Source organism: Corvus cornix, chromosome 5, assembly GCF_000738735.6.
Source record: "Corvus cornix cornix isolate S_Up_H32 chromosome 5, ASM73873v5, whole genome shotgun sequence".
In the NCBI taxonomy this organism is placed as follows: domain Eukaryota; kingdom Metazoa; phylum Chordata; class Aves; order Passeriformes; family Corvidae; genus Corvus; species Corvus cornix.
Genome location: NC_046335.1, coordinates 48,642,665 through 48,666,441, shown reverse-complemented (window position 1 = coordinate 48,666,441; position 23,777 = coordinate 48,642,665). Strand labels below are relative to the sequence as shown.

Here is a 23,777-nt window from a genome sequence, read left to right as displayed (position 1 = left end):
CTCTGCAGGGCAGCCTCCAGGCCGGACCAGGGAGAGACGAGAGGCTCGTGTAGCTGTTCCGCACAAGGCAGCTTTATTAGTCTGGCGAAGGGGAGCCAGGGACAAGCATCTCTCTGCCCTCGCAGGGGCAGAGGGCTAGCTTTATAGGGATACAGGGGGTGGGTGTCAGAGAGTAAAGGCCAGTGGGCTACAAAGGATCTGCATAGGGTCTCCCAGAGGATTCTGGGTTTGTCTTCTTCTTGCCGTAACTGAAAAAGTGGTTGCCTTTCCAGGGGAGTTCTGCTGGGAGATTGCTCAATCTCCTTATTTCAGCAGACAGGCTCCAGGGCAGTGGCTGGGCACACCCTACAACTCCCCCTTCTGTATTTATTAAAAGGCATTTCTGGCAGCCTTTCTGCAGCAACATAGGAGGCATGAGAACATAAGTAACACAGTAATAATTACAATGAATACCCACAAAGCTTCCTTAATCGAAGATGCAATCCATCCCGTTATTCGCCATCGTCCAAAAAGGTCATTGACCCAGTCTAGGCTCTTATCTACTTTTAGGTGTTTTATTAGTTTTTGTAGTTTCTGGATGTTCGCCTGGATGGATGTTGAGTGTGAAGAAAGATTGAAGCAGCACGTCCCTTCAAAGTCTTGGCAGCCATGTCCGTGGGCAAGCTGTAGGTAGTCCGTTGCTGCTCGATTTAGTAGGGTTGTGTGTCTGGTAATCTCCTCATCTTTTAAAAGATCGCTCAAAGCGGCAGATGTCGCATTGGCCTGTTTGCTTAGCCAACACCCTAGGTGATTGATATCCCCAAGGGCCTTGAGTGCAGCTAACCAAGGGGTGAACACGGAAGCTGCAACTTGTCCTGCCTTATTCCAGTTGTAAATGCGACTGTCACAACTTTCATCAAACTCAGCAAAGGATCTCTTTTGACGTGTTGATGTGTTTGTTTGTCTCCAATTATGTAATAATGTGATATTTGGGGTAAGGGTAGAAAGCTTGCCAAGGCTACAGGGGCCTCCTTGGAGGCGTGAGGGGATCCCGGCCCATACTCTGTCACCACAGACAAGAAACACCCCCCAGGGTAATGCTTTGGGGTGGAGAGTGGACACAGAGAGTATGTGGCTGGTGTAATTGCACCAATCCTGACTATTATAGGCTTTGTTAAATGGTGATAGGTCTTTTCTGTATGTATTTTTTGCTTGGTCAATCCCTGGCTAGCGTTGGCTTTGCAGTCTAAAATAAAATTGACGTAACATGTTGCTTTGGAGGACCCCAGCAGGTTCAGTTCTTGGGGTTCATCTCGAGCATTTGGCAGAATCTTTGTCCACTCATCCCAGGTGTCTACCAGGTTGGGCCTCTTACCTGTGGTGCAGAGGAGCTCTGAGTTAGTGATGGGCCAGTCATCTGCTACTAGAGGAATTCCTACCAGACACGTGGAGAGTGGGTTTGTCTACGCTGCCCATGGATAGGCACAGATTGTCTTGATTGAGTGTCTTTGCTAGGGTCACCCAAACATTATGGCTAGGCTGTGGGACAAGCCAGCTGAAGGCATGTGGTACAGCGAAGAGCATTGAGGCAGCATCAGCGTAGATAAATTTCATCTTTGGACAGGGATGGGGCTTCTGAGGGGGAATCTAAGTGAGATTTGTTAGCTTTGTGGTGAGAGGGGAGGTTTTGGGGTTTAAGGAGGTTTGACAAGGGTTGAGGGAAGGGGATATTTTGGGGTAAAAAAGGGGCGGTAACATATAAACTAAGGATCAGTTTTTCAGGCTGTGTCTGGCCTACGGCTTGACTTTTGCCGTAGCTTCTCGTTCAGCTTTCTGTTTCGTCTGCTGCCGTGTGGTGGGACAATCTTTTCTCTGGTTGGTGGGCATTCGGCGACGTCTTCATCTCCATGCAGAGCTGGTCTGGTTTTGGGGAGGTCTTGTATTTGACTCAGGAGAGTTCTTGTTGATGTTTTTGGGAGCAGTGTTTGTAGGGCCTAGGTATGGTTTTATATTTTTTTCTGGGACCTACTTCGGGCCAGATGGTAGCTGGACACAGGCGTAGCCTCTCCCCGGGTAATCAATTGGAAAGGCCCAGAGACCTGGTGTGATTCTGGGTCCTTCACCAGCACTGGTGGTTTCTCTGTGAGCTTAGCTTGGGTTGAATTTGAGAAGTGGTGGAGTACTGGGGGGTCAGGCTCTGATGAGGTACCATTTAGGAAGTTAATGACATAGAGAGCCTTACAGTCTTTCAACAGGAAACAAAATTTCTGTTTCTCTCCGTTGCTGATTGAGGACTGTTTTGAGGGTTTGGTGGGTCCTTTCCACGATGGATTGTCCTGTGGGATTGCCAGGTATGCCTGTCCTATGTTTTATCCCCCATTGGTTGAAGAAATCTTCTAACTTACAAGAGGTGTAGGCAGGCCCATTATCCATTTTGATTTCTTCAGGGACTCCCAGGGTAGCAAAGGCAAGGAGAAAATGCTTGATGGTGTGGACGGCATTTTCCCCTGTGTGGGCTGACGCAAACACTGCCCCAGAGAACGTGTCGACTGACACGTGCACATATTTGGATCTCCCAAAGGATGGGAAGTGGGCTACCTCGGTTTGCTACAACTGGCAGCTGTTCAGACTGTGGGGGTTGACTCCGGTACCCATAGATGGTATTTGGTAGTTCTGGCAGTTTGGGCATGTTGCAATGATAGCTTTGGCTTGATCTTTTGAAAGCTTGAACATTCTGATGAGGGCAGGAATGTTTCGGTGAAAAAATGCATGTGACAACTTTGCCTGGGCAAAGATGTCAGGGACGTTTGCAGTCTCTGCTGGCATGGCCAGTGCATCTGCTCTCCTGTTCCCTTCGGCAATGGGACCAGGGAGGTCAGTGTGTGACCTCACATGCATAATGTAGTAAGGTTGTTTTCTGTGGGAGATTAAATGAATTAATGTAGAAACCAATTGGTATAATTTTTGATTGGAGACCTCTTTGAGAAAAGCATGTTCATCCCTCATAGTTATGCCAGCGACATAAGCCGAATCTGTGACCAAATTAAAAGGTTCGTCTTTAAATTTCTCAAAGGCTCTGACAACGGCTGCTAACTCGGCAATCTGTGGAGATCCCTCTACTATTTGGATATCAGACTCCCATTTTTGAGTATTGGGTTGCCTCAAAGTCATGACAGATCGATGGGACGAACCAGACCCACCTGTAAAGACGGTCAGAGCTTTGAGAGGTTTTCTACTTTGGATTAATTTTGGAATCAATTTAAAGGCTGCATGGCGGTAGAAAAGTCTGTGTTTTGGCATGTGGATGGAAATTTGGCCTGTATAGATATCTAGGGCAAACTGGAGGCTCTCATTGGTCTGGAGCAAATGCTTCAGATCTCCAGTGGTCAAGGGCAAGTATATGCATGCAAACTCACACCCTGCAAGAGAGCGGAGACGAGTTCTGGCCTTTTTTATTAAATGTGCCATTACTTCTTGGAAGGTGGTTAATGTCTTTGTAGGTTGATGGCTTGTGAAGACCCATTCAAGTATCAGCAAAGGGTCTCTGAGTTGAGGGTCCCACTGGAAGATCAGTCCGTGGAAATGGGGAGCCTTACCCAGAACTGCAAACTGGAGAGGCAGGCTGGGTTCGACATGATGGGCTTGGCGTGAAGACAGGGCTTCCTGGACTTTGGTGATGGTATCTCGGGCTTCAGGTGTGAGGGCACGTGGAGAGTCCAAGTCTCCGCTGCCGCGGAGGAGGTTGAAGAGGGGAGTGAGGTCATCTGTTGTGACTCCTAGTAAGGGGCGTATCCAATTTATGGATCCGCACAAGCTGTGTAAGTCCCTTAGGGTTTTGGGATCATCTCTGATGGTGAGTTGCTGGGGTGTGATGATTCTCTCACGGATCTGGAGGCCGAGGTAAGTCCATGGTCTGGAGTGCTGCACTTTGTCCTCACGAATCTTGAACCCTGCTTCTTTTATGGCTTCAATTGTCTTTTTAAGAGTTCTGTCCAAATAAGTTTTTTCTGATGCACAGATTAGGATGTCATCCATATAGTGGTGGATGATTGCTTCTGGGAACAGGCTCCTGATGGGGGACAGAATATGAGCGATGTACCACTGGCAGATGGTCGGGCTGTTCTTCATGCCTTGTGGGAGGACGAGCCAGTGGTATCTTCTGAGTGGGGCTTGTTTGTTAAGAGAGGGGACAGAGAAGGCGAACCGTGGTGCATCCTGGTGGTGGAACGGGATGTTAAAGAAACAGTCTTTAATGTCTATGATGGCCAGCATCCAGTCTCGGGGCAGCATCGATGGTGATGGTAGGCCAGGTTGGAGGGGGCCCGTGTCTTCAATGACCTCACTGATCTTTCGTAGGTCCTGGAGTAGTCTCCATTTGTCTTTGCTGGGCTTTTTCAGCACAAAGACAGGGGAATTCCAGGGGCTCGTAGTCTTGGTGATATGACCTTTGGCAAGTTGCTCTTTCACCAGGGCTTCCAACGCACAGAGTTTTTCTTCTTCAAGAGGCCACTGTCTTATCCATTTTGGGTTGTCAGTCTTCCAGGTGAGCAGGAGAGTAGATGATAGCGCGCGTTTCTCAGTGGCCCCAGTCAGAAATCCTGGCTGGGAATGGTGAGGGTGGCACCCCACTGGGATAGAAGGTCTCTGCCCCATAAGGTGATGGGGGCTCTTATCGCGAATGGTCGGGTGGTCGCTATCTTGCCTTCAGGTCCTTCGATGACAACATTTCATTTGCTTCTCATGGATACTGTGACTCCACCAATCCCAGAGATCATACCTGCCACTGGCTCCAGTTCCCTATTCTCTGGTCACTTGGAGCAGGCAGTGATGGTCATGTCTGCTCCGGTGTCCAGAATCCCTGGATGGTAGATCCTTTCTCCTTTACAGAACAAGCTGCACTTGATGGTCAGTTCGTTTGAGCCCACAATCTCTATCCACATTGCTGTTGGATTGAGAGGGATCTGTTCTGGGCGGTTCCATGGAAGTAAAAAAGCTTGTGCAATCATTGTTCCCTGTGGGAGAGAGAAAGGTGTATCCATACAGCAAAGCTGGACAAGAATCTCTTGTCCAGGGTGCACTGTTTGTATCTCAGGTAATACAAAGATTTGTTCTGGACCATGGAGGGTATCACTTAGGATAAGAATGTCCCATGGGCCATTCTGCGGTCCGTACTTTCCTGTAGGGATACGATAAAAACGCTTGTCAATAAAGTTAAGTGGCAGTGACGTTACCAGTTGATGTCTGGTTCCCATTGGTAGCGCTCCATGTGTTGGATCCTTCTCATGTGTTCTGGGATCACCTGGGATGATGGTGCACTGTCGAGGTGGCAATTGGCACTCGTTACTCTTCCACTTTCAGGAGCCCAACTGCAGAAGGATTCTCTGATAGTCCAGGCAGGGTGTTCAGTTGCCTAATGCCCTCTGCCTCCACAGCAGCAATCCCAAATGCCCACCTGAGTCCTTTTGGGTCTTTGTAATAGCCATTCCGGAGGAAGTCTATGCCCAGAATACACGGGGCCTCTGGGCCGGTCACAATCAGATGCTTTTGCCACTCCTTCCCAGTCAGGGTCACCTCAGCTTCCAAAAGAGTCAACTGCTGTGATCCCCCGGTCACCCCAGCGATGGATGCAGGTTCTGCCCCCACATGTCCCGATGGCATTAAAGTACACTGTGCCCCAGTATCAACCAATGCATCATATTTTTGTGGCTCTGATGTGCCAGGCCATCGGATCCACACCGTCCAGAAAACCCGGTTCTCCCGTGCCTCTTCCTGGCTAGAGGCAGGGCCCCTCTAGCCCTGGTTATCATTCTTTCCCTGGGCGTACATGCTCGAGGTCCCTTCAAGGGGATCTGACATATCATCCTCCCTTCTGTAATACCTGGCAGCTCGGTCACGGGAGGCTGAGGCTACCTTCACCTTAGCGGAACCCCCTCGGTTAGTGCCTCCCTCCTTGAGTTCATGCACCCTGCGCTGCCAGGACAGAGGTGGGTTTCCCATCCCACCTTCTCATGTCTTCCCCATGCTCACACAGGAAAAACCACAGCTCAGCTCGTGGGGTGTACCCTCTCTCTCTAGCTGGGGGATGACGGGCTCTGACTTGGGCGCCTGTGACTCGCACTGGTGCCACACTGACCCTCCTCATCTCCTCCCTCATCTCCTCCCTCATCTCCTTCCTCATCTCCTTCCTCATCTCCTCTTTGAGGTCCTGGACCACAGCAGAGACATGAGCTTTCAGCGGATCATTGACCATGCTGTCATAATTCCTGAGCTTGTTGGCAACAGAGCCCACTGTTTCTCGGTTATTGTCAGCATCAATCGTTGCAATGAAGGTGGTGTATTGCGATGGCCCTAGCCTTGCCAGGTTCCACATCATCTGTCCTGTGCACCTGACCTTATCGGGGTCATTATCATGCTGTCCATCCCTCCCAGAAAGTACCTCTAATACTGCCACCTCTCTTAGCTGCTGGATCCCTTCCTCGAGTGTCTTCCACTGCATTCTGTGATGATACTCCTGCATTCTTTCTTTGTGAATGAACCTTTCTCTCACACTCGTTAAGAGCCGCTCCCAGAGAGAAAGGGGCCCTGGCTCCCTCACAAATATCTGGTCCACACCTGGGTCCTGGGTCAACGATCCCAGATACCTTGCCTCACCACTATCCAGTTGCACACTTGTGCCCATAAGGTCCCAAACCCGAAGCAGCCAGGTGGTATAAGGCTCATGCCCCCTTCGCACAATGTCGTTTCGCATAGCACGGAGACTGTCGTGCGACAGGGACTCAGTGATGATTTCTGTCTCTGGCTCTCCTGCTGGTTGTGAGGGCCCTGGTTGCCCATCATCATTAACTGGTCATACTGATTTGGTCTTACACTTCCTCCTTTGCACAGGGGCGACCTGCTGTTGGCTGTGGTTGTCCTTGTGGTTCAACTGAAACCTGGATGGTTGTAACATCCATGGGTTCCACTGCTGCACCATCGGGCTCACCCTCTTTGGGGCAGGGAAAAGGTTTTTCACTAGCTGAGGAGGTGTATTCCCTTAGCACTTGGCATATCTCCTGGCGCATCTCCTGCGTCCCCTTCACCAGTACCCCCATCCAGTTCGAGTAGTCCATTTCTGAGGTGGGCTGTTGGGCGGTATCAGGCTGTGGGGCAGGGTCAGGCTGTGAGGCAGGATCTCTAGTGGTGTCTGGGGCTGTGTCAGGCTCTGGGGCAGGATCAGGCTCTGGGGCAGGATCTCTAGTCTCTGGGGCCGGTGTCTGGGTAGTTATCCAAGCCAATCTCAACTTATCCCTGAGTGCTAAATAGAGTAGGCCTACCAGCACCAGTTGGTTACTACTCAGAGGGAATCTAAACCCTTTGAAAATTGATGGGGTGGGCCCAAAGAACCGGTTGAGGGGTTGGGAGAAAACTTCCCCTGGTGTCATTTCCTCACACAAGGTACCATTTTTAACATAACCCCAAAAACATGCACTCAGTGTGTGATAGCCCTTTATCCATGTACCCACATTATGGAGGAAGTTTAAAAACCCGTGAATTCCTCACCTTCTCGACCCATAATGCAAACTGGATAACAGCAATGGCAGCCTTAGTCAGAGGACCCATATTCAAGTAAGGAGCTACAAAGGGGAAGAATATAGCCACGGCCACATGCCACCCAAACCAGGGTAAACTAGACCACATAGTGCTGCCTAACAAGGTTCCAATATCCAGCACACAAAAATTAAGTTATCCAGGAACTATTATTCCTTTTTCACCTCTCTCTCTTAATGCCCTCAAGCCCCATATTGGGCGCCAAGGTCTGTCTTGGTTTGAAAGACAGGTATCTGCTAAGGAAGGCAGGAGCCCCCTTTGGAATGGCAGATGCAACCCCCCTTCCCTTAGAGTTATTATAATTTTGAAATCAAGGGGCTTTTAGGCAAAGATGTGGAAAATAGGAATAACAGTTCTTTACTATTATATATCTATATGTGTATAACCAGTCAAACAAACAACAATAACTCTGGCAGTAACAGCGAACAATCACAAACCCAGTGCCAGCCTTCTCGGCTGTTGGGCCCTTTCCCCTCGGGTGCAGTTCCGCTCGCAGCCGGCAGGGGCGCTGGCGGCTCCCGGTGAGCAGGGCAGGTGCGATGGTTCCCCCGCGGCTGCAGGGGGCGCTCCGGAGCGAGCTCGGGGAGCACGCGGCACCGGTGCCCTGGGATCCCGGGAAGGGATGGAACAAAGGAGCTTCACAAACCCCTGGGCAGCCGATCCCGGTGTCCGGCGGGACCCTCGGGAACAGCAGGCTGGAACGGCAGGCTGGAACAGCAGGGATGAGCACAAATCCCCGGCGGCAGACGAGATGTATCCAAATGGGGGACCCCCCGGAGGTCTGGGCAGGCAGGATGAGCACGGCTGATGTAGCGAAGGCTTGAAGCAACAGTGGGGCAGGGCAGCCACAGCCCGGCTCCTAGCGGGGCAGGGAAGGCGGGCTTTGGGATCCCGGGGCTTCTCCAGCAGAAGGAAAAGCAGCTGAAGAAAACAGCCTCCCTCTCTGTCCGAACGCCGAGACCAACTGCCACCACAAACTCAGGTGAAAACAAAAGAGTAGCCAGCTCTTCTGTTTTTCTGAAGTACCCAACCATTTGCTCCCCTAGCAACATGTATGAGCAAAATTCCTTTAACAGAAGAAAAACCAGGAGAGCTCCTAAAACCCCAACAGTCTGGAACAGGTCTCAATCATTTGTTCTATTGTTGGTTCTGTGTCCATGGGTAGGGCCCTCAAGATATTCTTACATTGTTCGTTAGCATTTGCCATGGCAAGTTTACCCAAAAGTTCTTTTCATCCATCCAGGCTCTCTATCTGTTTCTCTAGTTTTTAAACGATCAACAAACTTAATGAAACTTTCATTTACTGACTGTTTGATGTTAGAGAAATATTGTGTAGGAACAGAATCATCCGGAGTAAGGAGCAGCGATGTCTTTGCTGCAATAGCTATGTCTTGTAATGCTACTTCAGATAAGGTTGTAGCTTTATCTGAGGGTTTTTGGAGGTCACCTTCTCCAGCCAGTTGTTCTATTGTCCAATCTGTCTGATTTGCATCTTTAGCATAAGTATCAGACAATGTTTTTAAATGTCTCTTCCAATGCCTTTGCCATAGCATATATTCAGCAGGGGAAAGGATGCAATTAATGATGCTTTTAATATCATGTGGTACTAATGTATAGGCGGAGAAGGTGGCTTCCAGTAAGTTTCTAAAGAAATGTGACCCTCTCCCATGTTCTTTTGCTGCCTTGCAAAGCTCTTTGACTTCTTTGTATGGGATAGGTTCCCATGTTTTTGTAGTTGATGGACCACCCCTCCTCTCTTTCCCTATAATGACTGGGAGGGCTGAGATTTTCTGGACTACCTCCCAGTCTCCCTCCCGGTTCACCTTCCTGTGTGTCTGTGCCCAGCGGTCCTCAGATTCAGAATCAGAGCTGCTGCTACTGTCGTCTGAAAATGAGGAGTCGGCTGTTGCAGGGCGGGGCTGGGCTACAGGGGGACATAGCGTGACATTTTTGAAATGCCAGCTTTGCTTTAGCCAGGGCAGGAGTAGCGGGGGATGGAGGGTGTTTTGAGGGATGGGAATGGGATCTGTTGTGGCAGCATGGGGGTGAAGAGGCTGTGCAGCAGCAGGTCATTTGGGGGGGGGGGGGGTCAGGTTGCAGGTGGTGCTGGTTTCGCAATTCTGTGCGGAGGTGGCATGGGCTGTAGGAGGGTGTGGGGGAGCAGTGAGCTTTAGGACAGGAGCGGAGATGAGGATTGCGCAAGAACCTGTGGTAGGGAGAGGGAGGGGTGTAGGAAGGGAGGGATTAGTAGCAGGTATTGTATAAAATGCAGCTGGGGGGGAGAGGGGGGGTCTGCTGGCGTTTGCCAGGGTGGCAGAGCCATTGGTGGCAGGGGGAGGGGGAAGGGAGATTCTGCTCCACAGGCAGCAGCCTGGGGCGGCAGCACGGATACTTTTTGCACAATAGCTGCGTCCCGCCAGCGGCTGTAGGGGCAGATTCTGGCGCGGGGCGTGACGCCTGTTCCGTGCCCCTGGGCGCAGGATCATGCGGGGGTGGTGGCGTGTTGTACGATTCCTGCTCCGTGGGTGCAGGGAGGGGCAGAGGCGGCGGGGCGGCTTGCTGAGATGGGGCCGCTGCGGTGGTGCTGGGGTGGAGCGGAGGGCGAAGCCGCGGGGAGCAGGGACGCGGCAATGGTGGGGAGCAAGGATGCCGCAGGATGGGGGATGAGGTCAGAGGCACCGCCACCCGGTGCAAGGGGGGGGATGATGTTGCTCGCAAAGGATTGCAAAATATCAGGGGCACAGGGAGATTGAGCTGGGGGGGGCTCAGAGCCATCCATCCCAGGGAGGGGGGATGGGTCTGGGATGGGTCCCGTGCGCGCTGCCTGGGGGGTGGCAGCGGGACCGAGGGGGCGAGCGGGGGGGTTTGGGTATGGGAGAAGTGCTGGAAATAGGGGATCAGGGTAGGGTAGTGGGGGGGCCGGCGCCCCAGCCTGGCCAGGGCTGGGGGGGCAGGCGGGCTCCGCACTCTGACTGACTGGTGCCGGAGGCGGAGAGGGGGAATGGGAGGGGGGAAGGGCAGAGGTCGGGTTTGGCTGAAGTGGGTTAGTCGTGCGACACCTTTTAAACATTAAACGAAATAAAGGAATGAGTCATGAAACAGAGAGGTCTCCTGCCGCTTGAAATGAATAGAGCTTCTTCCCCACTTTGTCCCAGAACGGATCAGAAAGGACAGAGTCTTTGGTGGCATCAGGAAAATTTTGAGATACCCCATTAGTGAAAGATTTAAGAGTTTTCTTAGAAAAAACACCTTTAGAGAATTTAAAGTCGGCTTTTAAGAGAAGGGTTAGAAGAAAGGGGTATAGGTCTCTCTCAGATTGGGAAAGGCTGGGTTTAGCTTGCCTATTTCCCATTTAAGTTCCTCCTTCAGCAGAGAAAAGAGAAAAACAACCCAAAAAGTGCTTAAAAGTATTGCGCGCAAGAAAGAGAGGAGAGCCCGATTCTAAACTTACAAATCCCGTCTTCTGGTGAGGCTGTCTCCTGTTGAAGTCCAAAAAAAGTCTGATGGGGGGGTGGTCCGGCCAGTTCAATCCTCAGGGATTTCTGTCCCAGATGAGAGGCGAGGGTCTCAAACTGTCCTCTTACAAATGGCCCTGCTACAACATAGGTCCTTTTTTCAGAGGAGCAGCGCATGAACGGCTGGTTCTGTCTTGGCGTGGTCAAGATGCAGCTCAGGCCAGGAGTCCATTGGATGTCCGGGATCCAATGGCTGTTCAGGTGCCAGTTACGGCAGCTGATGTGGGGTCAGTAGCTCTGACCGAGGAAGCTGTGACCGGTCTGGAGAGATGGTCCCAAAAGAGATCATCTTCCTGAGGCCCGGTGTCTTCTGTCAGCTGCTGGCTAGGAGGGCCTGTGCAGAAGCTGTCAGCTCTTTAGTGATTGTCAGCTCGTGATTTCAGCTCAGCTCTGCAGGGCAGCCTCCAGGCCAGACCAGGGAGAGACGAGAGGCTCGTGTAGCTGTTCCGCACAAGGCAGCTTTTTAGTTGGTGAAGGGGAGCCAGGGACAAGCATCTCTTTGCCCTCGCAGGGGCAGGGGGCTAGCTTTATAGGGATACAGGGGGTGGGTGTCAGAGGGTAAAGGCCAATGAGCTACAAAGGATCTGCATAGGGTCTCCCAGAGGATTCTGGGTTTGTCTTCTTCTTGCCGTAACTGAAAAAGTGGTTGCCTTTCCAGGGGAGTTCTGCTGGGAGATTGCTCAATCTCCTTATTTCAGCAGATGTCCCTCCAGAGCAGTGAGTGGGCATACCCTACACCCCCCATATGCAGACATACATATATTTACAAATGGAATTAAAAGAAAGATTTTCTACAGACATACATACACTTACAAATGGAATTAAAAGAAAGATTTTCTAAAAGCACAGAAAGATGTAAGATCACACTTCCAAAAGAACTCTAGGAACTGGGCTCTGCCAGAAACTGAGCTGTGGCTGTCACAATCTGGTTTACTTGGCAAGCTAAAAATCATGAGCTTATTTCAGTGCATAGTTGGAATTTGAGATCTTCTGAAAAGCTGATGCCAGTCCTGTGTTCTGATTCTTCTGTTAGGTTTTTTTTTTTTTTAACTTAATCTGGCTCTACCTATCAATACCTAATTATCTTTTAAAAATAGAGAATAATGAGGGTGGGAACTTTCCACATTCATCTGTAGTAAAAATTGGAACATGCCCAGAATGGTCTGGCAAAATGCCCATCATGGAGAGCCTTGAGAGAATATTCCCATGGACTGAGCAATCTTGGAGAGAAAGATGGACTACAGGAAGTAACAAAACTCTTCAAGGCTCAGGGCCTGTCAGATCCTCTGAAACCCTTTGTATAGGTGGGAATCTTTTTTTATTGCTCTATCCAAGAGCGATTTTTCAGGAGGTCTCAGTTAAGAAATTTTCAGAGGAAAGACAAGCTGAAAAGCTCAGCAAGTGAGAGTTAGGCCACCCATGGAAGAGGTGATGTGTGTGCAGACATGTATGTATAAAGAAAACTGTTTCCTGTGATAAATATCACTTGAAAAAAATGCATTTAATGAATAGTTTTCAGCACCTGACCTCTGGCCCATGTAATCATGTTTGCCATCTGCCAAATGAATCACATCTGCTTTTTCAAATGGAGATGCTATAGGTTACTTGAGAGAGAATTTTTGGCATTCTGTAAAGTCTGGGTCACTGAGCATGAAGCTTGTTACACCTTCCATGCTTTCCCTTAGATGCTGGTATAACTTGGGCATTCTTCTTAAATGTAATTGTCCAGTCCATGCTTTCAACTCAGTTCTTCCACACAGCATCATCTGGGGGAAGCACATTCCCCAGGTTAGTCTGGTGGATGATGGAGGGGTATGTGTGTGTGAAAAGACTTGCTTCTATTGATTTTTGAATTTGTCTTTTCTAGTGTAGGGCTGACTTAAGACCATCCTCTGTTGAAATAAAATAGCAATAGCACTGAAAAGAAAAGGTATCCCATAATGTCATATTTTTCATATGTGCTGCAATCCACTGATTGGCTTCTGTAAGGGGAAAAATCTCTCCTGATGGATACTTCAGTTCTCTAATCAGCAGTGTAGAGTTGTTGGAGTGCCCTTGCTCTGTATCCCTCCAGTCTGTGGGCTCCCATCCGGAGCCAGCAGCAGTGCTGTGTAAGGGTGGGTAAATGGAGTGGAGCTGTGTGGCATGTTTTGAAAAGTGCAGTTTGGAGGGGAAGGTTTTGATGGGAAATATCTCATTCTTTCTGTGATAAAACCCTTGTTATTCAGGAAATCAATGTCTGAGACTGTCCTGGGCTGCACACCCTATTCTGAGTCCTGGGAGTGTTTTTACTGTGTTTAAATAGCCTTAAGCAATGTGGCTTTGTAAATCAAACTGAAGCAAGTAATGAACTGTCTGTTGCAGGTTGAATGAATCAGCCCTGGAGAACAACCACCATTTGGAAAATGATGCTTTTTCAGACAAGTCGGAGAGGGACAACATAGAGGAGTCAGAGAATGAAGCACATGAGAACAGCCGGAAGACAAATGAAAGCGAGAGTGATCAGTCAGAAATACAGGGAGAGGTCTCTCCAGGAAGGAAGGGGACCACTTATATTGAGCAGGTCTATGAAGAATTTGGGGAGGTAAGAAAAAAAAATCTTGATTGCTGCCCGTTCCTGTTAAAATGTATCTGTTCGTAGTATTTGTCATTCAGCCTTTTAGCTGTGTGGCAGGTAACAGCCAACTTCATGAGTTCTGGTGTTTTACAGATAAATCAAAGCACAGTTTTCTGCTAAATTACATTGTGTTATCATGTGCTTTAATAATTCTGCATTATGAACAGCAGCTCTGTTACTGTGCTTTGGTGTGTTTCCAGCATCAGTGATTGCTTTAACCAGTTACTGCATTAAAGATCTGCACAGCACTGGCACATTTGTGGAGCCAGCGGGAGGGGGGATTATTATCCTGAGCATGTGTCCTGGACAATTAGGGTACTCAGCCCTTGTGTGATACAAAATACGACACTTTCCTTTTTTTATTATGCATGGAACATCCTTTTTTTTGTGTCTGAATGGAGCATTTGAGCCACTTGATTGCTAAATGTCGGTTGCTTATCAGAAAGCCATTTCTCATGACATTTAACAGCAGGAGGATGCATTTCTGTTCCACATAAGAGCCTTGTTAGCTGGATGTCACTGTGACACCTCCGAGGAAGGCAGTGATAGAGAGCTGGGGGAACCAAGTGTGCTGTGTGAGAATCAGTCTGAGCAGGCAGCAGAGGAACTCTGCTCTGAGCACTCACTTGCCCATGGCTTTGAACAAGGAAGCTGATGTTTTGTCTTTGCTTCAAAGAAATGCACTGCTAGAAAGCTATTTTTTTTCTTAGAGTCACAGACTCAGAATCATTTAGATTGTAAAAGACCCTTTAGATCAACACGTTCAACTACTAACCCAGCACTGCCAAGTCCACCACTAAACCATGTCCCTCTACATCTACATGGCTTTTAAGTTCCTTCAGTTATGGTGACTCCATCACCATCTGTTCCAGGCCAGTTCCAATGCCTGACGATTCTTTCAGTGGAGAAATTTTTGCTAATATCCAATCTAAACTTCCCCTGGTGTAACTTGAGGCCACTTCCTCTTCTCCTATCACTTGAGAAGACACCAATGCTCACCTCTCTGCAACCTCCTTTGAGGTAGTTCTAGAGTGATAAGGTCTTCCCTCAGCCTCATTTTCTTCAGGCCAAACCACCTAAGTTCCCTCAGCTGCTCCTCACAGGACTCGTGCTCCAGACCCTTCACGAGCCTCTTATGCTCTTCTTTCAATGTTTTCCTGAAAGTGTACTACTAATATTGACCAAAAAAAATATAGTCAAATATATCCTAATTACACCCAACTTCTCTTTTGTGCATTTTTCCTCTCAAATCCCCTTGCAGCCACACAGCAAATTATAAATGGGTTCAAATGGGGGATTTTGAATATAAATGTGTAACTAAGCAGCAGCAAAATGAAAGCAAACTTAATTTTTATCAGCTACTTATTCTGAAATGACCTTTTTCCACATGAAAAGCTTGTCCTAGAAGCATTGGTATGGCAGGCTGATACACAAACCTTACAGGCTACACTGATGTGTGTATGTGGGTGTGTGTGAGAGAAAGAGAGAGATCTCTGCAGTTTTACATTAAAATAAGAAAAAAATGCACTACAAAGCAAGTGGAAAAGACTGCATTTCTGTTGTAGAGTGACACTATGTGTAGCATTAAATAAGGCTCTCTGTAGTGTGTCTGCTCAGGCACTGGTAGCATCCAATGGGTTTCCAAAAAGAATTGCCATGTCACCTTGGCCGTTAGGTGTTTTGTAAGATTTCTTCAAGAGATGGGGCTATCATCACCTGGCCATACAGGTAGGACTGGTTTTTGAGTCTGAATTCACTGGTGAAAGGAATGTAGATAAAAAGAGGTTTTGTGCAATGATGTAGCTCCTCTGGGTGGACATGTATCAAGGTAAACACATGCCAATAGTAATGTCAGTCTGTCAGTCGTCCTCTTAAATTGAAACTGCCCATGGGTGTGCAATTTGGGTGTCACAGGACAACGATCACTAGCTGGCACTGTTAAATTTTCAGCTTGGCTTTGAGGGCTCATCTGAAAGGTATGCACGTGGGTAGGTGCACCTCTGTGGTTTTGGAAGGTGTTTGTGCATTTGGCCAGTTGCAGTTTTGCCTTGTTTGTGGTTGGAATGTGAAGGCAGAGAAGGGTGTCAGAAGAACTTTGAGATTGCAAAGTTGCCTAGAACACTGTGCTAGTTTGAAAACAAACTAGTGGGAGACACCAAGTCAGAATAACAATTTAATAGGGAAATAAAAAGAGGGGGAAAGAAAAAAAAAACAATAAAAGCGGATAACACTGGGTTAAACTGACAGAGTTAGGATACAACCTGTCACCCTGTTAGTCAGGGTGGTGGTGGCAGTCTGGTAGAATGGTGGCTGCAGTCCTCCTGAAGTGGTGATCCTGTAGAAACAAAGGGTCTGCTCCTCCTCAGAAGGTCCAGTGGTAGCTGTGTAGCTCCTGTCCTCTGGAAATCCAGTGGAAAGGCATTGCCTCTGGTGGTCAGAGTCCCAGATTATATCCAGGATGGGATGCTTGGTTCCTCCCTCTGGGTGGAGCATCTCACAATGGGGTAATGAGTCATGAGGCCAAGTGTTGATTAGGCTCATTAACAGAAGATAGTCCGGAGGGAGTTATCTCTGAGTCATGCAGCAGGACAATGATGGGCCATTAACAGCAAGATAGTCTGGGGGGAGGAGGCAAGGAAACACTGCCCCACCTGGTTTCAACGGCTCCTGAGGATGGTAATAGAATACACTGCAACCCAGGACAAACACAAAATAGACACTTAAGTAGGTAGATTGATAACAGAAGAATCCCCCATTTTTTCCAAGCTTTTAGTTTTAACAAGTTATAATGAAGAGCGGAAAGAACTCCACTACTAAAGAAGTAGTAAAGTAGGTATGTTTTATTCCAGCACTGGGACGCACGGGGGATCGCTCCTCCAAAATCATGCGTGCCGACAGCTGCATTCAGCTCGGTATTTATCGGGTTACAAGTTCCATATTCATTAAGTTTCCCAACACGCCTATACATATTCATCACCTAGCCCCGCCCAGCCTCACCTCATGTTATTATGAGCCCAAAAGTCATTTGCATCCGCGTTGCACTTGCGAAGTGTTGTTTGGTGTTTTTTGGTAGGGGTCTCCGAGGGTCTTTTTGATGAAATCAGGAGGTCTTCCTCGTCCTGAGCTTTTCACCTTTCTCTCCTGCACATGCTCTTTTGTACCCCTGGCCTTTGAGACTGGTTTGAGCTAGTTCGTAGGATATCTGTCTGAGACTCCCCCTGGTTTTATCAGAGGTCTCTTATCTTTTCTTCCTGCCCTGGTATGCTGACCAAGCTGGATGCATTGTTCCTGACAAACTAATTCTCCTGCTTCCCATCCCCGTGATTCAATAAAAAGGGTTATTTGAAATTATTTGAGGTTGTTCATATCTTCCTGCACCTTCTTCTCTTCCTGTTTTTGCTCATCCCTTGTGCAGTGATTCATTCTGAGTAACATTTTGTCTAGCAATTTCAACGTGGCATTAATATATATTGACAATACATGCACACTTGAGAACCTGGATAAATAAAGAGAGTTCTGACAGACCCATGTGCATTGTAAGCCCTAGCTGATGCTGTGGTATTCCATTTCTCCTTGGAGGTTCAAGGCGTCTATTGCATCAGACTGTCAAAAGAAGAATGGTACAAAAATGGAAAAGCAATTAAAGTAACAGAGCTTTTTTGTTCCTCAGTTTGAAATTCCATCAGCCTGCAAGCCCTGTAGGACTGGTAAATTCGCTGTGACTGTAGGGCTGATTGGGAGCCAACATGGTGGCAATGCTCAGGTGGTGAAAATGAATGTTTAGTGATTTACACCACCTGAAAATCCTGTTGTGATATGCTATGCCCTCTCCCAAACCAAAGTCCATTCCAAAAGTGGATCTGTGCCCTTTTTCTCATAGAAATCTCTTGCCTAAAATCAGTAGAATGTCTAAGTATTCTCTTTCCCTGTTAAACTATGAAGCCTAGGATACATTAAAATGGCATTTGTATTTGAAAATTTAGTTTAATTTACCTTCTCTGGTGGCTTGAAAGGCCCATTCCTCCCTCTTGCACATCTCGTGGACCCATTGAATGCATAGGAACTACACAGGGCTGAAACCCCACAGCATGATCCCTGGCTTTTTTTACCTACACTTCTGCTGCAAAGGGCTCTGAGCAGCACTGGCAGGTGCTGGAGTTTTTGTGCCTCTCACCTGGCAGTGGGCCTTTGCCATATTGATACACCAGTTTGTGTTGTCTAGAACTTGGAGGACTGCTTCTATTCTCTGTTGATTACTTGTTTACCTCCTACGTTTTTTTGCATATATCCTAGTGAATCTTACAGTCTCTCATTTGCAGAGAATGGGATTGAGAGGAGCTTCTTCTGTAACGCAGTACTTGTGCTCAAGGCACGAGCTCTGGCGTGCCCCAGGTCAGAGAGAGTCCAGCTGCATTACTTCTGCGCGTCGCTGAAGCAACTTCGGCATCAGGAAAAGGGCTGCTGGCTGAGTTAGCTAGCTGGCTTCTTTGCAGAGGGAACACGGCAGGAGCAGATGGTATTGGCTCACGTTAGCTCAGAGACAAAGGAAGAGAGAGGCTGTTCTGGTCTGACTCCTAACAGGTTCATTGTTAGAAGTTTCGCAACCTGAACAAGCTCCGAAGGGATGGCATGTGATGGGAGCCTCCCCCGAGGCTTGTCCTCAGTTTTATAGGGAATTTGAAAACCATGGTGGAAGGGGAAAACAACCAATGAGTTACACGCCGGGGGAGGATACAATTTAACAAGAACCACTGGGGTAAACCGAGAGGCAGGAGTTATACCAGAGAACCAGTGAACAACCGAGTAACCGAGAATTTTCTTGAACCGGGGGAGGCGGCTTGTACCTGGGCACCGCCTGGGGGGGTGCAGCTTAGGCTTCTGAGCCGCCCCTCTACCCACCCTCTGAGTCTGCCTCTTCGGGAAACTTGATCCAGGGAATGGGCTGGGATTGATTGGCATCACGCTGCCCCAGCCCCACAGTGGGAGGGGTCACTGCAACATCTCCTCCTTTTTTATTACCTTGAAATGAGGGGGAAGGCTTAAGGGATTTCAAAACCAAACACTTAAAAATGGGAAGGGCTAATAAAATTACCAACTCCATAAAGAAACCCCATACAATGTCCTTGATCATGGAAGGAATCCAGCTGCTGGAGCTCCCGGTGCACAGGAGGAGCTGCAGCAGCAGGTGGGACAGCAGCAGGTAGGATGTCATCATGCAGTCAAGGGTGGTAACTTTAGGAAAAGTGTAACACAAATAAAATGAATACAAATACAATTAACTTAAATAACAATTACTCCCTTGGACTCCCCCTCTTTCAAAACAAATCTGAGGGGTCATTTTGGGAAGGCAGACACATTTTAAGGAGAATGGGAGGTGGAGGGTTCGTTTTTCAGGCCTGGAGGAGGAGTCTTTTTTCCAGGTGGCTTGGTTTTTCTTCTTTTCCAGGCTGTGGCAGCTTCTTTTGTTTGCTTGGCATCCACAGGTGGTCTCAAAAAGGGTTTGATCCACTTCCCAGGGATCCATCTTGGACTCTCTGGGGTGGAAACACATCCATAGCCTCTACCCCGGGTGACTAGGGGGTACAGGCCACGTATTTGTAAAGTATCAGGGTCTTTTATTAGGACCTCAGGTCTCTCAGTGAGTTTATGTTTGGCAGAGTTTGTGAGGTGTCTCAGGATAGGAGGATCAGGTTCCTCATAGGAACAGTTTAAAAAGTTCAAAGTGAACAACTCTTTGGAAAGTCTTATGATGGGGGCAGTGATCTCATTGCCGCCTTTTTGTTGTTCAAGCAGTCTTTTTAGTGTTTGATGCTTTCTTTCTACTATGGCTTGGCCTGTGAGCAAGTGAGGGATGCCAGTGATGTGATCCACACCCCACTGACTCATGAATGTTTTTAACTCTGCAGAGGTGTACGCTGGGCCATTGTCAGTTTTTATTTTATTTGGTGTCCCCAACACAGCGAAAGCCTGTACTAGGTGGTTGATGACATCTTTGGCCCTCTCCCCACGGTGGGCTGAGGCAAAGGTTGCTCCAGAAAAGGTATCCACAGAAACATGAATATATTTCTGGCAGCCAAATTGGGGGAAGTGGGTGACATCTGTTTGCCATACCTCACAACTGCCTAGGCCTCGGGGGTTAACCACTTCACCTAATGATGGAAGCTGATGTTTTTGGCAGTTGGGGCATGTGGCCACAATGGCTTTCGCTTGGTCTCTAGTGAGGTGGAACATTCAAATGAGGGCTGGAGCATTCTGATGGAACATTGCATGGCTCAACTGGGCTTGCTGGAATCTGTTAGGCAGATTCACTTAACTCGATGGGCATAGCTAGGGCATCTGCTCTCCTGTTCCCTTCAGCAATAAATCCTGGCAGGTCAGTGTGTGATCTCATATGCATGTCATAGAATGGGTGCTTTCGGTGGGAGATCAGTTGAATCAATTTCGAAAGCAAATTGTGAATTTTTGGGTTTGCAACCTCCTTTAGTAAGGTTCTCTCTGCACTGGAAACTACACCTGCTACATAGGCCGAATCAGTTATCAAATTAAATGATTCACTGAACTGCTCAAATGCTCTGACCATGGCTGCAAGTTCTGCCACTCGTGGGGATCCTTCAACTACCTGCACATCAGACTCCCACTTCTGAGTGCAGGGATACTTCCATGTGATGACAGACTTGCGGGAACGACCGGAGGCATCTGAAAAGATTGTCAAGGCATTTAATAGTTTTCTGCTTTGAATTTCTTTTGGAATCAGTTTGAAGACCAAAGTAAACAGTCTGTGTTTTGGATGGTGTATAGAAATTTGGCCTGTGTAGCTGTCTAGGGCCTACTGGAGGTGCTCGTTGTTTTGAAGGAGGTTATCAAGTGAATCGATTGTCAGTGGTAGGTAGATGCATGTAAAGTCAGACCCTGCAAGGGTGCGGAGGCGGGATCCAGCTTTCATCCAACTGAGCCATGAGGTCCTGTGATGTTGTGATACTTTTGGACGGCTGGTGTGAGAGGAAAACCCACTCGATGATTAACAGGGGATCACTCTGCACCTCATCCCACTGAAATACCAGCCCTTGAAGGTATGGCATTTCCCCTAACACAATAAATTGAAAAGGCAGACCTGGGGCGCAGCAGTGTGCCTGCCGGGACGACAGTGCTTCCTGTACCTTACAGAGGGACTGTCTCGCCTCCTCTGTTAGATGCCCGGGTGATGTGAGGTCATCTTTCCCTTGCAGAAGGTTGAACGGAGGAGTGATATCTTCTGTCGTCAGCCCTAGGAGCGGCCTCGCCCAATTTATGGACCCGCAGAGCTGATGGAGTTCCTGCAAGGTCTTAGGGTTATCATTAATTTTGACTTGTTGGGGAACCACAGTCTGTTCATGGATTTTCAGTCCATGGTATTGAAATGGAGAGGTTTTCTGGACCTTTTCAGCCTGGATTTCAAATTCATTTTCCTCTAAGGCCTCGATTACCTTCCCCAATGTCCAGTCTAAATAGGATTGGTTAGGAGCACACACCAAAACATCGTCCACATAGTGGAGCACTATTGCCTTTGCTGCTAACTTTCTGATAGGGGACAGAATGTGAGTGACATACCACTGGCAGATGGTGGGGGAGTTTTTCATGCCTTGCGGCAAAACTCGCCACTGGTAGCGCTGCATGGGAACCTTTCAGGTGATGGAAGGGACCGAGAAGGCAAACTGGGGTGCATCGTCTGGGTGTAGTGGGATCTGGAAGAAACAGTCTTTAATATCAATGACTGCTACCTTCCACTGCCTGGGGAGCATGGAGGGTGAACGCATTCCAGGCTGCAGGGGTCCCATGTCCTCTGTGACTGCATTTATTTTCTGCAAGTCCTATGGGAGGTGCCACTTGTCTTTCCCTGGCTTTTTGATTACAAATACCGGGGAGTTCCAAGGGCTGTTACATGGTTCGATATTTCCTTTTTTCAAGTGCTCCTCCACAAGTGCGGTGAGCACCTTTAATTTGTCATTTTTCAAAGGCCACTGATCCATCCAGATATGTTTGTCAGAGATCCAATTTAATTTCTGGAGGGGGCCCTCCGCAGTGGCCTTTACTAAAAATTTTGGGGTTGAGATGGAATTTCAACTTGAGCCCCTCACTGGGACATGAGATCTCTGCCCCACAATGTAAATCCAGAGTCAATTACAAAAGGACGGACTGATGCAATCTGTCTCTCTGGATCCTCAATTTGGCCAACTGCCCTGCTTCTCTGCGCAGATACAGATCCACCCACACCCGTCACGATACCTTCTGCCAGCTGCAGCTCCCAGTGTGACGGCCAATTGTGGGAAGAAATGACTGTCACGTCTGCTCCTGTGTCCATCATTCCTGCCAGGCTGATGTCTGAGCCTTGGCAAGACAGTCTGCAATTAAGCATGGGTTTGTCGTTCCCAGCTACTTCAGCCCAGAAGACAGAGGGGTTGTAGTCCTGTGGTGGACTACTGGGCATGAGAATAGCTTGGGCTACAACTTGGTTAGCAGCAAGAAAATAGGGAGGGTTAACACACTGAATATTGACAGTAAACAACCCTTGTGGCCCCACTTGAACAATTTCTGGGGTAACACAAATGTCAGCTGGTGAATATACAACATCTTTTAACACAAATAATATACAGTCTCTCAGATTCTCGCAACTCATGACAATTCTCTGGGGTGTCACCAAGTCCATTTGGGTTGCAGTGGTCGTGGTAACCATTTTTCTGGTGGCAGTTTTATGATTTGTTCCCCCAGCATGGCTCTGCCACTCCATGCAGTCCTGTCAATTTTTTGGCTGCATCCCATCGGTGGCAGGTGATGACATTTGCCCTGGGGAGACAGCTTGGAAACCCTGATTAATTGGAGCCGGGGCTTGGCAGTTTTGGGCCAAGTGCCCTGGTTTGCCACACCTGTGGCACACCCAGTTAGCATCTCTATTGCCCTGAGATGCTGTTGCATCTGCAGCGGCTGCTGTTCCTATTAAGTTTTTCCCTGTTTTTAAATTTGGCTGATGAATTGGCACCAGTGTTGTGCAAGCACGAGTCATTTGACTTAAGGTCAGTGGAGGTTCGAATGGAAGACCCAAAATCACTCTTTTACAAGCATCATTGGCATTAGTTTTTGTGATTTTCATTATAATATGCTCTCTTGTTTTCGGATCTTCCACTTGTCTTTCCACTACAAGCCTCAGGTTATCTACAAAATCAATCAAAATCAACCCACCCTCTGAGTCTGCCTCTTTGGGAAACTCAATCCAGGGGATGGGCTGGGATTGATTGGCATCACGCTGCCCCAGCTCCGCAGTGGGCTGGGTTACCACAACACTTCTGTGCATCCACCAGGCCATGGGGATGCTGTAACAGCCCTGGGCATGTCCACACCTCCTGAGGGCCGGCAGAGCAAAGTCCCCTTGGCTGGTGTTGGTCCATGTTGGCCCATCACAAGGCAGTGGCTCAGGAAGGAGCACAACAGAGCTGTGCTCTCTGCCTCATGCCAACTTTCACAGACACGCGGGGCTTCCTGCACCACTCACTTCATTGCTTTGGGGATTCATTCCTACTGAGACATCGCTGATGTCTCTCTGCAGTGGTGTAGGAGAGCATTCGCCCTTGTGCCAGGGCCTGGCGTGTGTGGGTGAGCTCGGACCCCCCAGAGAAATGCACCCACAAGGAATGGTTTTCCTGTTTCTGCCCTGAAGTTCCCTTTGCCTCTGTAGACAGGGGAGTCATCTCAGACAGAAACCGTCTCTGAGGAGAACAAGAGCCTGATGTGGATCCTGCTGAAGCAGCTGCGGCCCGGCATGGACCTGTCACGGGTGGTGCTGCCCACCTTCATCCTGGAGCCACGCTCATTCCTTAACAAACTCTCCGACTACTACTACCATGCCGACCTGCTCTCCCAGTAAGCAGCACTCTGGGTGTGCCTCACCTGGGCACTTTCCTTATATTTGTGAAAATATTTCTTTGTGTGCCAGAAAGGCTGCCAAATAATACTGAGGTCACTGGCTTCAACACAGATTAAGCCAGGCACCAGCTGCAGTGACTCTTTACAGATAGACTGCTGCCAGTGAGGGCCAAGGAGGAAAAGGT

The 23,777-nt window shown here is 48.5% G+C and overlaps 1 protein-coding gene across 9 annotated transcripts in view; it reads left to right on the top strand.

The window, feature by feature from the left end:
• The window catches only part of OSBPL5 (oxysterol binding protein like 5), a 221,196-nt gene that overhangs the window by 174,193 nt on the left and 23,226 nt on the right, over window positions 1-23,777 (top strand). For all 9 annotated transcript variants that reach the window (XM_039553475.1, XM_039553474.1, XM_010394733.4 and 6 more), the window contains 2 exons: window positions 13,446-13,665; window positions 23,405-23,589. In XM_039553475.1, the coding sequence (XP_039409409.1) occupies window positions 13,446-13,665; window positions 23,405-23,589 (405 nt within the window). The remainder of the gene's footprint in view (window positions 1-13,445; window positions 13,666-23,404; window positions 23,590-23,777) is intronic.